Source organism: Papio anubis, chromosome 3 (genome assembly GCF_008728515.1).
Source record: "Papio anubis isolate 15944 chromosome 3, Panubis1.0, whole genome shotgun sequence".
Classification (NCBI taxonomy): domain Eukaryota; kingdom Metazoa; phylum Chordata; class Mammalia; order Primates; family Cercopithecidae; genus Papio; species Papio anubis.
The window spans coordinates 131,202,936-131,220,844 of record NC_044978.1 but is presented as its reverse complement, the minus strand read 5'-3'; the positions used below and the strand labels follow the sequence as shown (position 1 = coordinate 131,220,844).

The window sequence follows — 17,909 nt, the reverse complement described above, 5'->3', positions numbered from 1 at the left end:
AATCTCATTCACATTTTCCCTTTCATTATAATCTGCCTTTTTTCTATATGTAAGGACAGTTTTAGGCAGACAGTGTTGCTGTACTACTAACTGAAGGCCATGTTATTGTTGGTCTCTACTCAGTTATTCTTCACGAACACATCTGTCTAAAGGAGAACTCTGACATCGAGCTGTTTCAGGCATCTAATTCACACTTAAGTTTAACTATGACTTTGACTTTAGCACCAGTGACCTCTCTTATCAGTCTTTCCAGTAGCCTACTAGATCTCTCCATTGGCTCTCCTATCAATGTTGAATTTCAGCACTCCCTGACTTCCAGTTAGGAAATTATTCTTTCCAACTCAGTGATCTTGGCTCATTGCATCCTCCACCTCCCAGGCTCAAGTGATCCTCCCACGTCAGCCTTCCAAGTAGCTGGGACCACAGGTGTGTGCCACCATGCCTAGCTTATTTTTGTATTTTTTGTAGAGATTGGGTTTTGCTTTGTTGTCCAGCCTGGTCTCAAACTCCTGGGCTCAAGTGATCTGCCTGCCTTGGCCTCCCAAAGTGCTGGGATTACAGGCTTGAGCCACTGTGCCTGGCCAAGAAAAACATTTTTTAAAGTCACAGCAGTAACTTGTTGGAAGTCATGTATACTTTCAGTAGGAACTATTGAAGCTATTATACAGTTTTTCAAACCAGCAGATTCTCCTTTAATTATTGGTATATTTTAGACTGTTTGACTCAAAATTTTAAATGTTAATCAAAAGGAAATAATGAGTATAGCCTACTTTTTTCCTGACTTAAAAGTAAAAGTGGAAATTTTAAGAAGAGTATTACCTTTGAAATAAAGTGATTCAAAAATTGAAGTAAATGTCTTATGCACAGTGTTTAGTTAAAATTATTTAAGCATACATTGATTTGGATTATAATAGAAAAATCTCTAGTGTTCATAATCTGTTCATCCATTATAAAAATATTTTAAGTACTTCTGTTTGTTTATTGTGTTAAATGTGTTTACTGAACATGGGAATAATAGCAGTGAAGACAGATGGTGCCTCTACTTTAGGGGCTTATGTAGTGTTACAGGGAAGACTAGTAGTGAATAGGCACTTATAAGTAATAAGTATTTTAAATCTGACCAAAAATTGAGTATGATGTTCTTTGTGGTAAGTACAATGAAAAAAAAAAAACCAGATTTTTGTGAGAGTGCAGAGGAAGTACACTAGGAATAGGGAAGATTTTTAGGGATGGGCTTCTTGAGCAGATGAACCTGAGCTGAGTCTTAGAAGATGAGCAAGAGTTTGCAGGAGAGAGTGGTGGTAAAGGGCATTTCAGAAAGAGCAGAAAACCTGAAAGGAGGCAGAGGTGTAAAATAGCCTAAAGTATGTGGAAAATTAAACACATTCAGGTTTTGCTCTATAGAACGTGAGGTGGGGTTTGCCATTTTGTTATTTCACAAGTATGCAAGAGTTAATTTTGGTAAATGCACACACATCTGCCATCAACGTTCAGGTGTAGGTCTAAAATTAATCATGTACTGCTATAAAATATAATCTTCTTGTATCCAAAGTCTTCACCTAACTGAATTGTCAAATAACTTTTTAAATTATTACTATTATTATTATTATTTGAGATGGAGTCTCGCTCTGTCCTCCAGGCTGGAGTGCAGTGGCGTGATCTTGGCTCACTGCAAGCTCCACCTCCCAGGTTCATGCCATTCTCCTGCCTCAGCCTCCTGAATAGCTGGGACTACAGGCGCCCGCCACCACACCCAGCTAATTTTTTTGTATTTTTTTAGTAGAGATGGGGTTTCACTGTGTTAGCCAGGATGGTCTCGATCTCCTGACCTTGTGATCTGCCCGCCTCGGCCTCCCAAAGTGCTGGGATTACAGGCTTGAGCCACTGCACCCGGCCAATTATTATTTCATAAATATGCAAGAGTTGATTTTGGTAAATGTACACACATCTTCCATCAGCTTTTAGTTGTAGTTCTAAAACTAATCAGATACGGCTATAAAATACAATATTTTGTATCATTTAAAATCTTCATCAAACTGAATTATAAAATATCTTCTTTAAAATTACTTTAAAGAAGATTGTGTCTAATAGAGTACTGCAGCAGCAATTATATTATGGCATTGAGGTTTTTTATTTTTATTTGTACTTTTTTGTTTGTTTGTTTGAGACGGAGTCTCACTCTGTAGGCCCAGGCTGGAGTGCAGTGGAGCAATCTTGGCTCACCACAGCCTCCACCTCCCGGGTTCAAGCGATTCTCCTGCCTCAGCCTCCCAAGTAGCTGGGATTGCCTGCCACCACGCCTGGCTAATTTTTGTATTTTTACTAGAGACAAGGTTTCACCATGTTGGCCAGGCTGGTCTGGAACTCCTGACCTCAGGTGATCCACCTGCCTCAGCCTCCCAAAGTGCTGGGATTACAGGTGTGAGCCACTGCACCCAGCTGGCATTGAGTTTTTAAAGAGGTGCTTTCAAAGTGCCATTTGGGGCTGGACGTAGTGGCTCATGCCTGTAATCCCAGCATTTTGGTAGCCTGAAGCGGGCAGATTGCTGGAGCTCATGAGTTCACCACCAGCCTGGGCAACATGGTGAAACCCCATCTCTACAGAAAATACAACAATTAGCCTGGTGTGGAGGTGTGTACCTATAGTCCCAGCTACTCAGAAGGCTGAGGTGGGAGGATGGCTTGAGCCCGGAAATCGGAGGTTGCAGTGAGCCGAGATTGTGCCACTGCACTCCAGCTTGGGCCAATAGAGCCAGGCCTTGCCTAAAAAAAAAAAAAAAAAAAAAAAAACTAAACAAAAAACAACAACAACAAAAAAACAAAATAGAACACCAAGTGCCATTTGGAATTCTTCTTTCTGTTCAGTAGTCTTTTGATTAATGTGTAATATGAAAACACAGTCACTATGCTGCAAAGAGTTATGAGGATAATACAGTATAAAGTGAGTACAGTATTCAGTGTAATGGTATTACATACTGATACCACATGCTAAATGTGATAAAAATTGTAAGTACAAAGGAAGCTACAGAAAGAGAATAAGGTGGTCTGGCTTAGTATAATAGGATCTTTAAGCTTTTGCTGTCAGTCCTGTTTTCTGTAATTCATTGTAAATAATGTTTACATATAAAAATATATTAGTTTTGTTACATATGCTTTGCATTGAACCATAAACCTGTCTGCTTCTGTTTGAAGTATTTTCTCTTCATGACTTCCTATTTCGTTGATCGATACGCCTTTACTGGCACTTAGAGGAGCAAAAAAAAAAAAAAAAAGGAATCAACTTCCTGTCCGCTTCATTGTCATAACATGCCAGTGTGTGATAGAAATGGACATCTGTAGCATGTTATGACAATGACATACCACGGATGTCCATTTTTTTTCCTCCCTCTTGTTTTGTGCTTTTAATCTTTTAACATATTTGAAGAAGGAGGAATATCATTTATTTTTCTCCCTAAGAATCAGAATCTTAGGCGTATTTTAAAAAAAATTCTGGTTGTTTAAATTCTGGAGTTTAGGCTGAATTACATTTTTACTTGATACTAATATACAGTCTTTATAAGTCCTAAAGTCTACTGAGTTCCTAAGGCAGAGTGAATAGTCTTTGAGTAAGCAGTCTTTTCCGGCTCCTGTCTTCCTGTTCTATTATATATAATAGATTTTTTAAAGTTGTTTAAGAGAATTTTGTATAGACAGATTGTGAGCTGTTGTGTCCTGCCCAAATCTGAATTCAAATGTAAAAATAATTTTATAAAAATGAATATTTATTAAAGCCCTTTTCATAGAAATAGTACGCTGACAAATGAAACATTTTGTGACAACAATAATAAAACTTTCACTAGATAGAGCTAGAGTAGTTTGATGTAAGGGGAAAAAGTATATGGTCATTTTGAATTGTATGCATTTTAACTTAGTAAAATTTAAAAATAAGATATTAGTGATACCTGCTGTCATAATACTCATGTAGGACACAAAATATGGCATGACAGAATGAAGACTCCCGGGCTCAGTGGCTCAGGCCTATAGTCCCAGCATTTTGGGAGACCCAGGTGGGAAGATGGCCTGAGTCCAGCAGTTCAAGACCAGCCTGGGCAACATGGCAAAACCCCATCTCTACAAAAAAATACAAAAATTAGCCCAGCATAGTGGTTGCACGCCTGTAGGATTGCTGGAGCCTGGGAGGTCAAGGCTGTGATAAGCTGAGATTGCACCACTGCAGTCTAGCCTGGGCGGCAGAGTGAGACCCTGCCTTAAAAAAAAAAAAAAAAAAAAAAAAAGAAAAAGACTCACCAACTAATAAGAGTTGACCCAGGTTTTTGTTTTTTGTTTTGTTTTGTTTTGTTTGTTTTTTGTTTGTTTGTTTTTGGCTAAGCATAGGGGACTTTATTAATGGTACACACAAGGTGGGGCTTCTAGGCCCCTCCCTCTTCAGGGGTTCTGCATGGACACTGAGGAGGGGAGATTCTCAGTGTAGTGGGGGACTGAGTGTGGCAGGGACTCCCCAGCAGTGAGGGCCTCTCTCTTCCTCTCATGCTTTCACTGGGGCTGGTGGTCTGGTGGTCTTACTCTTGGAGGCCATGTGAGCCATGAGGTCCACCACACTGTTGCTGTAGTCAAATTCATCACTATACCAAGAAATTATCTTGACAAAGTGGTTGTTGAGGGCAATGCCAGCCCCAGCATTGAAGATGGAAGAGTGGGTGTTGCTGTTGAAGTTGGAGGAGACAGCCTGGTGCTCATTGTAGCCCAGGATGCCCTTGAGAGGGCCCTCCGATGTCTGCTTCACCACCTTCTTGATGTCATCGTATTTGGCAGGTTTTTCCAGACGGCAGGTCAGGTTCATGACCGACACATTGGCAGTGGTGACACAGAAGGCCATGCCAGTGAGCTTCCTGTTCAACTCAGAGAGGGCCTTGCCTACAGCCTTGGCAGCACCGGTAGAGACAGGGATGATACTCTGGAGAGCCCCGCAGCCGTCACGCCACAGTTTCCCAGAGGGGCCATCCACAGTCTTCTGGGTGGCAGTGTGGCGTGGACTGTGGTCATGAGCCCTTCCACGATACCAAAGTTGTCTTGGATGACATTGGCCAGGGGTGCTAAGCAGTTGGTGGTGCAGGAGGCATTGCTGATGATCTTGAGGCTGTTGTCATACTTCTTATGGTTCATGCCCATCACGAACATGGGGGCATCAGCAAAGGGGGCAGAGATTCATGACCCTTTTGGCTCCTTCCTGCAAGGGAGCCCCAGCCTTCTTCATGGGGGTGAAGACACCAGTGGACTCCACAGCGTACTCAGCGTCAGCATTGCCCCATTTGATTTTGGAGGGATCTCGCTCCTGGAAGATGGTAATGGAATTTCTACTGATGACATGCTTGCCATTCTCAGCCTTGACGGTGCATGGAATTTGCCATGGGTAAAATCATACTGGAACACGTAGATCATGTAGTCGAGGTCAATGAAGCGGTCATTGATGGCGACAATATCCACTTTGCCAGAATTCAAAGCCACCCTGGTGACCAGGCACCCAATACAACCAAATCCGTTGACTCCGGCCTTCACCTTCACCTCAGGGATGCAGCTGGAAATGCATGAGAAGATGCGGCTGTCTGTCGAATGGGAGGAGCAGAGAACCAAGTTGACCCAATTTTTTACATTGGGGAAAAAAACCCAACCCATAGAGATCGTGTTAATTCAGCCACTCGTGACTCTGGCTCATTGTGGGCAAATACATAGATATTGTTAAGACACAGTCTTCAAGAAAGAGTACACTGTGTTAAGCAGGCAAGTCTAAAATACAAAAGATAGAAAGTCAACTAGTCAGAGAAATACGGCGTACTATGGGGGTTCATGAGAAAGATCACATCCCGTTGGGAGAATTAGAAAAGAATTCATAAAAAGGAATTATTTAAGCTGGGCCTTGACATCATTCCCTCACAAGGAACAGCTTGAGCACTTGCAAATACCTTTGAGGAAAACTGAATAATTAAATCTGTGATGTAGTGGAAAAAGAATGAACTTAATCACAGCTGGATTGAAGCCCCATCTCCCACCATTTCTAGCTGTGTGGCCTTGGGCAAGTCAGGGATGTTAGAACCATCTATGAAGTGATGCTTCACCAAGAGTATATTTAAGATTTCTGGCAAAATAGGTGGTGCACAGTGGTTTAGTAAGTAGTTTTTCTGTCTTATTTCCCCCTTTCCCTACTTTATGTAAAAAACAAATGGAGAAAAAGAAGGTAGACTAGAGCCAGAGCAATGAGGACCTTGAATGCCAGGGTAAGCTGAACTACATACATTAAGCAGTTTGGAAAGGACAATTAGAGTTAGATAAATCTAGCAGCATCTAATCCTTGATCGATGTTCAGTGATGGGAAGGAGGGATGTGGTGATTGGTTAGGGGAAGTCATTACAATCCAGGTTAATATGTGGATCTGAACTAGAGTACAATGAGAGAGAATAGAGTTCAATGATAATAGGAAGAAAGGGATGGATGAATAGAGATTTTTCCAAGCAGAATCCAGGAGAATTGAAGTGGATAGGTTGTGCAAGTGGAGAGAAGAGTCAAATATAGCTCACATTTTGAAGTAGGGTAACTGAGAAAATGGTGTTGCTACTTATAAAAGTAGGGGAATCTAAAGGTATAGTGAGGGAAAAGATAAGGACCTTGGTTTTTCATATATTTTGTTCTGTAATTATATTTCACTTATAAAGTGCTCTGAACAGTAGTGTGGTAGTTAATAGCACAGGCTGGGAGCCCTGCTGCCTAGGTTCACATCCTGGCTCCACCACTTACTTGGGCTTCACTCCATCTCACTGTGCTTCAGTTTCTTCAGATAGGGCACAAAATATGGCATAGCAAACTAAGTGAAAGAAGACTCCTGGGTGCAGTGGCTCAGGCCTGTAGTCCCAGTATTTTGGGAGGTCTAAGTGGGCAGATGACTAGAGTCCAGGAGTTGAAAACCAGCCTGGGCAGCATGGCAAAACCCCATCTCTACAAAAAATACAAAAATTAGCCCAGTATGGTAGTGCATTCCTATAGTTCCAGCTACTTGGGCAGTGGGGCTGAGGCGGGAGGATAAAGGGCAAAATAAAAGTAGCTACTTCATAGAGTTGTAGTGAGGACTAAATGATTTAATTTACATGCAGTTAGAACAGTGATGGCAGATAGTGTTTTCTGTCGTGATGCTGATGTCTGCCTTTATTTTGTGTGTGTGTGTGTGTGTGTGTGTGTGTGTGTGTGTGTGTTTCTTGAGTGAGAATCTTGCTCTATCACCCCGGGTGGAGTGCAGAGGCATAATCACAGCTCACTGTGGCCTCAACCTCCTGGGCTGAAGCGATCCTCCCACTTCAGGCTGCCAAGTAGCTGGGACTACAAGTTTGTGCCACCACACGTGGCTAATTTTAAAATTTGTTGTAGAGACTGAATCTCACTCTGTTGCCCAGGCTGGTCTTAAACTCCTGGGCCCAAGCGATCCTCCCAGCTTGTCCTCTCAAAGTGCTGAGATTACAGGCGTGTGCCATTGTGCCTGGCAGGCCTTTGCATTTTATTTTAGGGCTAATTGATCCCTTAAGCAGTAGAGTGGCTTGTGATTATATTGCTTTGTCTTTTGAGTTTTATCATGAGTATGTTGGAATGCAACTTTCTTTTTTTCCATTTTATTTTTTATCTTATAGCAAAATTGAGATTTTTGGGGTACAAGTCCATGAATTTTAACAAATGTATAGATTTGTCTCATCGTCACCCAAATCAATTTTAAATTAACATTTGAAATAGATGCAAAATAGTTTCATCATCCCATAAAACTCTTTTTGTCATCTCCTTTTAGTCATACTGTTTCCCTGCCCCTCATCCCTGGCAGCCATGGATCTGTTTTTCATCACTATGATTTTGTCCTTTTGAGGATATCATATAAATGGAATCGTAGAATGTGCAGTAACCTATTGAGACTGGCCTGTTTCACTCAGCAGCCATTGAGATTCATCCAGGTTGTTGCATGTACCAAGTTTGTTCCTTTTTATTGTAAGGTAGTGTTCTATTGTATGGGTGTACCCACAGTTTATCCATTCACTTGTTGAAGGTTATTTGGATTATTCTCAGTTTTTAGCAATTGCGACTAGAGCTGCTATACATTTTCATGTACAAGTTTTTGTGCAAACACGAGCTTTCATTTTTCTCGGTTAAATTGCCAGCAGTCAGATTGCTGGGTTATAGTGTAAGAGTATGTTTAACTGCGTAAGAAACTTCCACCTTTTTTTTTTTTTTTTTAGAACAGTGATGCTGTTTTGCATTGCCACCAGCAGTATATGAAAATTCCAGGTGTTTCACATCCTCACTAGCACTTGGTATTGTTATTATTGTTTATTTTAGCCACTCTAATAGATGTGTAGTGGTATTTCATTAAGATTGTGGGGTGTGTGTATGGGGGTGTGGCAGGGGCTGTGTTGCTTAGGCTGGAGTGTAGTGGCTATTTACAGACATGATCGGATGGTAGTGCACTACAACTTTGAACTCTTGGGCTTAAACAGTCATCCTATGTAGCGGAGACTACAAGCGCATGCCACTGGGCCTGGTTCATTATTTTAATTTTCGTTTATCTAATGGCAGTGATGTTGAACATCTTTTTGTGTGCTTATTTCCATCCATATATCTTCACTGGTGAAGTGTCTTAAGTCTTTGGTCCATATTTTAATTGAGTTGTTTTTCTTACTGTTAAGTTTGAAAGTTTTATATATTTGGGATGTAAATGTAAATTTTTTGTCAAATATGTGATTTGCCAACATTTTTCTCCTGGTTTGGAGCTTGTCTTTTTATTCTCTTATGGGGTCTTTCTCATAGCAAAAGGTTTTAATTTTGATGGAGTCCATTTTAGCAGTTTTTTCTTTCGTATTTAACAACTAGTAGCCTGACCCCGAGTCATGAAGTTTTTCTCCTATGTTTTCTTCAAAAAGTTTTATTGTTTTAGGTGTAGTTACATATATAACATAAAAATATATTTTATATATTATATATTATATAAAATGCATCAGAAACTATATGAAACTATAGCCAGGTGCGGTGGCTGGAAGTCCCAGGCTACAGTGTGCTATGGTATGATTAATTTTTTGTGTGTTCACCTTGTTTTGTTTTTTTTTTTTTTTTGAGACGGAGTCTCGCTTTGTCGCCCAGGCTGGAGTGCAGTGGCGCATCTCAGCTCACTGCAAGCTCTGCCTCCTGAGTTCACGCCAGTCTCCTGCCTCAGCCTCCTGAGTAGCTGGGGCCTGCCACCACGCCTGGCTAATTTTTTGTATTTTTTTAGTAGAGATGGGGTTTCACCATGTTAGCCAGGATGGTCTCAATCTCCTAACCCATAGTAAGTTAAGAACTAACTTAACGAAGAAATTTCTAATTTCTCTTAAGACTTCCTCTATGCTCCATGGATTATTTAGATGTGTGCATTTAATTTGCAAGCATTTGGAGAGTTTTCTGTTGTCTTTATTACTTATTTCTAGTTTAATTCCATTATGATCAGAGACTACACTTTATACAATGTAATTTCTTTTAAATTTGTTTAGGGTTGTTTATTGACTCAGGATATGGCTTATATAATAAGGTCCACGTGCACTTGAAAAGAATGTATATTCTGCTTTTGTTGGGAGGAGTGTTCTATAAGCACCTGTGAAATCCAGTTGGTTGGTGATGTGTTCTGTTGTTTTATGTCATTGCTAATTCTCTGCTAACTAGTCCTGTAACTGAAGAGGAGTGTTGAAATCTCTTTAGTTGTAATTGTGGATTTATCTGTTTCTCCGTTTTGTTGTTTTTGGTTTTGCTTTGTGTATTTTGAAGATTTGAAGTTAGGTGTATGCACATTTAGACTATAGTATGTCTTTGGGAATTGACACTTTTATCGTTATGCAGTGTCTTTTTTTATTGCGGTGAAAAACACAACATAAAATTTACCATCTTAACAATTTTTAAGTGTACAGTACAGTAGTGTTAACTACATGTACATTGTTGTCCAACAGATCTCTAGAACTTTATCTTGCAAAACTGAAACGATACAATAACTCTTCTTTCCACCCCTCTTGGCAGCTACCATTTTACTTTCTATGAATTTGACTGCTTTAGATGCTTCATATAAGTGGAATCAGTGGAACTTGTCTGTTTCTGGCTTATTTCACTATGTATAATATCCTTAAGATTCATCCATGTTGTAGCATATGACAGGATTTTCATCTTTTTTGAATCTGAATGGTATTCCATTGTATGTATAAGTCACATTTTCTTTTTCCATTTTTCTGATGATGGACATTTAGGCTGCTTCTACCTCTGGGTTGTTGTAAATAACGCCACAGTGAACATGGGTGTGCAAATATGTCTTTGCTATCCTGTTCTCACTTCTTTTGGATATGTACCGAGAAGTGGAATTGCTGGATATGGTAATACTATTTCTAACTTTTTGAGGGCTATCCATACTGTTTCCAAAGCAGCTATGGAAGCTATTTTACATTCCCACCAACAGTGGAAAGGGTTTCCAGTTTCTCTAAGTCCTTGCCAACACTTCTTTCTTTCCCCATCCTAACAGGTGTAAGGTGATATCTCATGATTTTTATCTACATCTCCCTGATGATTAATGATATTGAACATCTTTTTATATACAGTTGACTGTCAGTGTCTGCAGGTTACACATCCCCAGATTTAACCAAACATGGATTGAAAATATTTTTAATCCAATAAAAATAATACAAATTTTAAAAATACAATGTAATAACTATTTACATAGCATTTACATTGTCTTAGGTATCGTAAGTAATCTAGAGATAATTTAAAATATGTAGGAGGATGTACATAGATTATATGCAAATACCATACCAGTTTATATAAGGGACTTAAGGATACATGGATTTTGGTATCTGCAGGGATTCTGCAATCAGTCTTCTGAGGATACTGAATAAGGGCTGTACTTCATGACCATTTGTGTATCATCTTTGGAGAAATGTCTGTTGAAGTCCTTTACCTTTTTTTTTTTTTTTTTCTTTTCTTTTTTTTTTTTTTTTTGAGGCAGAGTCTCACTCTGTCACCCAGGCTGGAGTTCAGTGGCATGATTACAGCTCACTACATCCTTGAATTCCTGAGCTCAAGTGATCCTCCCACCTTAGCCTCCTGAGTTGCTGGGACTATAGGCACATGATACCACGTCCAGCTAATTTTTGTTTTTTTTTGTAGAGACAAGGTCTGTGTTGCCCAGGCTGATCTCGAACTCCTGGGCTCAAACAGTCCTCCAGTCTCAGCCTACCAGTGTTGGGATTATAGGAGTGAGCCACCACACCTGGCATGTTTTTAGTTTTTGTTTGTTTTGTTTTGTTTTGTTTTGTTTTGAGACAGGTGCTTGCTGTATTGCCCAGGCTGACCTTGAAGTCCTGGGCTCAAGTGATCCTCCTACCTTAGCCTCCCAAGTGGCTGGGACAACAGTCATTCACCAGCCGTTGCACCCAACCTTTTGCCCATTTTAAAATTGGGTTCTTTTTTTTTTTTTTTTAATTGAGTTGTAGTTCTTTGTATATCTGGATATTAACCCCTTTCCAGGTATATATTTGCAAATACTATTTTCTTCCATTCTGTAGGTTGCCTTTTCTTCTCTATTGATTGATTGTTTCGCTGCACAGAAGTTTTAAAGTTTGATGTCCCATTTGTCTGTGTTTACTTTTGTTGCTTGTGTTTTTTACGTCATACACAAGAAATCATTGATAAATTCAATGTTGTGAAGCCTTTTCCCCGTGTGTTTTCCTCCAGTAGCTTTATGGTTTCAAGTCTAGTCATTTTATGGTTTCAGGGCTACATTTAGGTCTTTAATGAATTTTGAGTTAATTTTGTATATGGTGTAAAGTAAGGGTCCAACTGCTTTCTTTTGCATGTGATATTTTTATATAGTGTTTTTTATCACTAACAATTTTATGTGTTTGATATTATAGCTACTCTTCAGTTTTTAAAAAATTCTTTAGGGTTTTGTTGTTGTTGTTGTTACTGTTGGCATGGTGTGTCTTCTTCCTATCCTGTTCCTTTAACTGTGTCTTTATGCTTAAAGTAGATTTTTTTTCTTGTACGCATTTGATAGTTGGATTTTGCTTTTTCTTATCCAATCTGAAAATCTCTCTTTTTAAAAGTCTTTATTTGAGACCATTGTAGATTCACTTGCAATGCTAACAAATAATAGATCTTATATTTCCTTCACCCAGTGTCCCTCAGTGATAACATCTTGTATAACTTTTATACCAGGAAATTGACTTTGATACATTGTCTATCTTATTCAAATTTCACCTGTTTTACATGCATTCGTGTGTATGTGTATGTTATCACGTGTAGATTCATATGATCAAGATACAGTATAGTTCCATCACAAGTATCTCTTGTACTACTCATTTATAGCCATAGCTACTCCTCTCCTCTCATCCTTCCCTAACCTCTGGCAAACAATAATCTGTTCTCCACCTCTATAACTTTGTCATTTTGAGGATGTTATATAGATAGAATCATACTGTATGGCTTTTTTTATTGAGCATACTTTGAGATTCATCCGGGTTGTTACATGTTTCAATAGCTTGTCCCTATTGCTGAGTAGCATTCCTGAGTCTCTGCCTTTAATTGGAAGTGGTTAGTCCATTTATATTTAATGTGATTATTGATACTGTTGTGTTTAAATCAACATCTTACTCAGGGATCAGCAAACTATGAGCTTGGGGATTAAATCACACTCACCAAGTGTTTATTCTTTTATTTTATTTTATTTTATTTTATTTTATTTTATTTTATTTTATTTTATGAGACACAGTCTTATTCTGTTGCCCAGGCTGGAGTGCAGTGGTGTGATCTCAGCTCACTGCAACCTCTGCCTCCCGGGTTCAAGTGATTCTCGTGTCTCAGCCTCCCAAGCAGCTGGGGTTACAGGTGTGCACCACCATGCCTGGCTGTTTTTTGTATTTTTTAGTAGAGATGGGGTTTCGCCATGTTGGCCAGGCTGGTCTCGAACTCCTGACCTCAGGTAACCCACCCACCTCAGTCTCCCAGAGTGCTGGGATTACAGGCATGAGCCACCACACCCAGCAACTAAGTGTTTTTTTTTTTTTTTTAATAATTAAAGTTTTATTGGAACATGGCTATATTTATTTATTTACTATTGTCTGTGACTGCTTTTGTGTTACAATGACTGCGTTCAGTAGTTGTGATAGAGACCCATATGGCCCAGAAAGTCAAAAATATCTATTCTGTGGCCTTTTACAGAAAAAGTTTTTAAGCCCTGATTATGCTATTTGTTTTCTATTTGTCCCATCTGTTCTTTGTTGATTTTACAGCAGGAATGTGAATTTAGAAGAGATACTACAGTGACTGGTGCCTGTTAGAATATCTATAGATGCTTTCCTCAGATAACATTTTAGACCTGACAGAAGGTGTCTGTATTCGTTTTTTATTGTGTGTAACAAATTACCACAATTTAGTGGCTTAAAATAATATGCATTTATTATCTCACAGTTGCCGTGCATCAGGAGTTTGGGCACAGTGTAGTTGGGTCCTTTGCTTAGGATCTCATAAGACTGCAATAAAGCTATTGGCCAGGCTGTATTATGAAGAGGCTCAATTATGGAGAAATCTGCTTCCACACTTATTCAGGTCATTGGCAGAATTCATTTCCTTGGAGCTATATGACTGAGGGCCTGGCTTTTTACTGACTGTCAGGTGAAAGCCTCTCTCAGGTCTTAGGGATTGCCTGTAATTGCCTGCTACATGGCTATCTCCATGGTGGTTTGTTTTTCAAGGCCTGCAGGAGAACTTCTTACTCCAGTCTGCTCACACAGTATTCTGTAATGTAACGTAATCAAGAGAGTGACATCTCATCACTTTCCCACATTCCGTCAATTAGAAGCAAGTCACAGGTTCTTCCTGCATGCAAGGGGTTTATATGAAGCCATGACTCATTAAGGATCACTGTCATGTATGTCTGCCACAGAAACCATAAGAAGGCATTAATAACTATAATCTCTAACCTTACATTGACCATTTTGATTTCTGTCAAAAGCTGGAAATGATGAGATTAACAATAAAGAACCTAATATAGCTAAAGTTCTGGTTAGAATATTTAGAGTTTTCTGAAACTATATAATAAGCAGAGCTTTCTACTCTGATAATGCCAATATTTTAAACAAGCACTTGTAAATTCATTATTGTATTTGATGTATTTCTCAGGATAGTGCCATGAGGGAGATAGGTATCCCTGTTTATAGATGAAGAAACTGAGGATTAGTAAAGCCTCAGTTTTACAAATTACACAGCCTCAAAAAAAATTACACAGCCAGTGAGTGATGGAATAGGTGTCTATTTATTAGTAACTTGAAATCCTCTGTTCTTGTCAGCAAAGTAGAATTGTAACATAGAATTATTGATGGTGTGACTGTTCATCAAATATACTTTGATGAGGAGGAAAGTTTGATTTTGTATGTAAATACTAATAAGTTCTATGTGAAAATGCAAATAAAATGAGATCTTTGTAAGAGTGCAGCATTTCCTATGTTTGGCAGTACAATATTTCTGATCCTGAAAATGTTTCCTTAAGTGGTATCTCTATTTTACAGAAGAGATTGAGGTCTAAGCAAGTTGTCATTTGCTCAAGCTCATATGTTTAATATGTGGTAGAACCATAATCTGACTTCAGAATCTAGGATGAACCTAATTCAATCAAAATATCCTTCTGTTTTGGCCTTGCATTACTAAATTGTATAGCTGGAAGGCAGCTATACTAGTGTTTTACTGTATATCTCTATTCCAGTAATTTCATCTCTACTTGTTATCTGTTAAGTGGGGTTGTTTATCTACACTTGGATGAGAAAGTCTTTAGTGAACTTTACCTATCATCTGTAGGATCATGTTGTTCTGCTAAAAAAAAAAAAAAAAAAATCCAAGTGACGCCTCAAAACTTAACATTTTCAGTTCATGGCCGTGTGTGGTGGTTAAAGCATGTAATCTCAGCACTTGGAGAGGCCTAGGTGGGCAGATTGCATGAGCCCAGGAGTTTGAGACCAGCCTGGGCAACATGGAGAAACTCCGTCTCTGAAATAAAAATTTAAAAATAGAAAAATGTTAGTTCATAGCCTTTCTCTCTGAAGATAGCATATTACACATCTCAAAAGTCATGTGCTTAAGTCAGTTGTTCTTGTTGGATTTTAAAGGAGTTCCTTTATTGATATAAAATAATTAGCAGAAGTGAATTATGTGTTATTTAGCATAAAAACAAAGTTTTTTGTTATTTTATAAATAATGATTGATATAGTTATTTTGCATGTATAGTACTAACAAATTATAGTTAACAATAATTTTTTTCTTTTGGTTTGTCTCTGTGTGTTTTATTATTGATTTTTCAGTCACAGCAAACTGTATAATGGCAGTTGAGTGGGTTTTGAAAAACATCTGAATTGTAGTGTCTACATCTACCTCTGCCTTCTCCCTACCCTTTGAAAAAGAATAAATGGCATGCTTGAGAAGAGAGCTATATTGAAAGAGGAATATTGCAAATGGCTTCAGATTCTGTGAATACTAAACAAGCTAGGAATCACATTACAAAGGGGAAAAGGCAACAACAGCACCAGCAAATAAAGAACAGATCCTCAATTAGTGATGGTGATGGAGAAGATTCCTTTATTTTTGAAGCAAATGAAGCTTGGAAAGATTTTCATGGTTCTCTTCTTCGATTTTATGAAAATGGAGAACTCTGCGATGTCACACTCAAGGTGAGATTGCCTTTTTTCTACTTTTCTCAGGCCGCTTCAGTGTAATATGAGAAATGGGGTTTCTGTAACCACACAAGGCAAATTTTGTTGCTATACATATGTGATACAGTTGGAATGCTTTTAGTCTCAATCTTTTTTTTTAGTGTAGGAGAAAGGACATAGAGGGCAAATGAAGAGAAGTTAGAATAAGATAAAATTATTGTACTAATTTAATGTTGATATTCATTATTTCTTAGTTAATTTAACTTCTGAGAGTTCTGAAACCCTAGAACAACAAATATTATTAGTGAAATTAATAAATTGCTGTTGACCAGATAAGCTTTTCACTTGTGAATTTAAATAACTTGGTGTATTTGCTTACTCTGAATACAGAAGTAAATTAGAAGTCAGCAATTTTGGATTGTTTACTCAGCTAGTGACTTACTGTATATCTTTATTCCAGTAATTCAATCGCTACTTAACTGTTTTCATCTGTTAAGTGGGATTGTTTATCTACACCTGATAGTGAAATATAGTCTACTTCGCCTTGGATGAAAAAGTCCTCAGTGAACTTTGCTCATAATCTATAGGATCATGTTGTTCTCCCAAAAGCAACCAGTTTTAATAAAATTGGAAAAGTGATAAAGCAGTATGGAAAAGCCTGTGTTCTGATTGTTTCTCATTGCACATTTAAAGTACTTTCTTCTTATCTCTCAGTGAAATATTAAAACTTTTTGGTGAACTCTTGGGCTTAAGCAGTCCTCCTGCCACAAGCGTCTGAGCAGCTGGGACTAGATGCATGCACCACCATGCCTGACTAATTTAAAAACTTTTTTTTTTAGAGATGGGTCTTGCTATGTTGCCCAGGCTGGTCTCAAACTCGGTCTCAAATGATCCTACTGCCTTGGGCCTCCCAAAAAGCTGAGATTATAACTGTAAGCCACTGTGCTAATGGTAGATAATTATTTCTCATAGTTCTGAAGGTTGGGAGGTCTAAAATCAAGGTACCAGCAAGTTTGGTGTCTGGTGAGGGCTGCCCTCTCTGCTTCCAAGATAGTGCCTTATTGCTGCATCCTCCAGAGGGGATGAACACTATGTCCTCACATGGAAGGCAGAAGGACAAAATGGGCCTAAGCTAGTTCCCTCCAGTCCTCTTTTAAGGCACTAATCCATTCATGAGCACAGAGCCCTTATGATTTCATCATTTCCCAGAGGTTCCCCCACTTAATATTAGCACAGTGGGGATTAAGTTTCAACACATGGTTTTGGAGGACATTTAGAAGATAGCACAGACATAATTTGATAGAAGAGAAAAATAATAATGGAGAAAGTGATCCTATATTTAACACATAAGCATTCTATATTATGAAATTTTAAGATTCTGTGTTTAAGGAAGATTACCTTTTACTTCATTCAGCTAGTAAATCAGTATTTTAATCTTTTTCATGTTTCTCAGAAAGGTGGTATAATCATGTGGCACATAAGGACATTTTGGTCAACGATGGACCCCATATACAATGGTGGTCCCATAAGATTATAACGGAGCTGAAAAATTCCTATCACTTAGTAATGTTGTAGCTATCATAGTATCCTAGCACAGTGCATTACTTACGTGCTTGTGGTGATGCTGGTGTAAACAAACTTACTGCATTGCCATGTATAGTACCTAATACCTGTTCATGCTAATAAATGATTGTGTTACAGGTTTATGTATTTATTGTACTTTTTATTATTGTTGTAGAGTGTACTCCTGCTACTTCTAAAGAAAAGAACATTACTTAAAAAAGGAAAAAAATTGCAGAAAGTTGATTCTTAACAAAAAACAAGAAAAGAAAAAATGTTAACTGTAAAAACAGCCTTAGGCAGGTCCTTCAGAAGGTATTCAAGAGGAAAGCATTGTTACTATAGGCGATGACAGCTTCATGTGTCATCTCCTTTGTAGTAGGACAAGATCTGGAGGTGGAAGACAGTGATATGGATGATCCTGACTTGGTATAGATGCAGGCTAATGTCTGAGTTTGTGTCTTAGTTTTTAACAGAAAAGCTTAAAACGTATAAGAAAAAAAATTTAAATAGAAAACTTTTGGAATAAGCATAGAAAAACATTTTTGTAGAGCTATGCAATGTGTGTGTTTTAGGCTAAGTGTTATTACAAGAGTCAAAAAGTTTAAAAAAAAAAGT

General features: G+C 38.4%; 1 protein-coding gene and 1 pseudogene across 4 annotated transcripts in view; one reads left to right on the top strand and one right to left on the bottom strand.

Annotated features, from left to right (window-relative positions):
• Positions 1–17,909, top strand: part of KLHL8 (kelch like family member 8) — a 59,607-nt gene that overhangs the window by 8,949 nt on the left and 32,749 nt on the right. For all 4 annotated transcript variants that reach the window (XM_021938440.2, XM_003898921.4, XM_009207139.4 and 1 more), the window contains exon 2: positions 15,384–15,749. In XM_021938440.2, coding sequence (XP_021794132.1) covers positions 15,534–15,749 — 216 coding nt within the window. In that variant the 5' untranslated portion in view covers positions 15,384–15,533. The remainder of the gene's footprint in view (positions 1–15,383; positions 15,750–17,909) is intronic.
• LOC103884473 lies at positions 4,300–5,673 on the bottom strand (annotated as a pseudogene).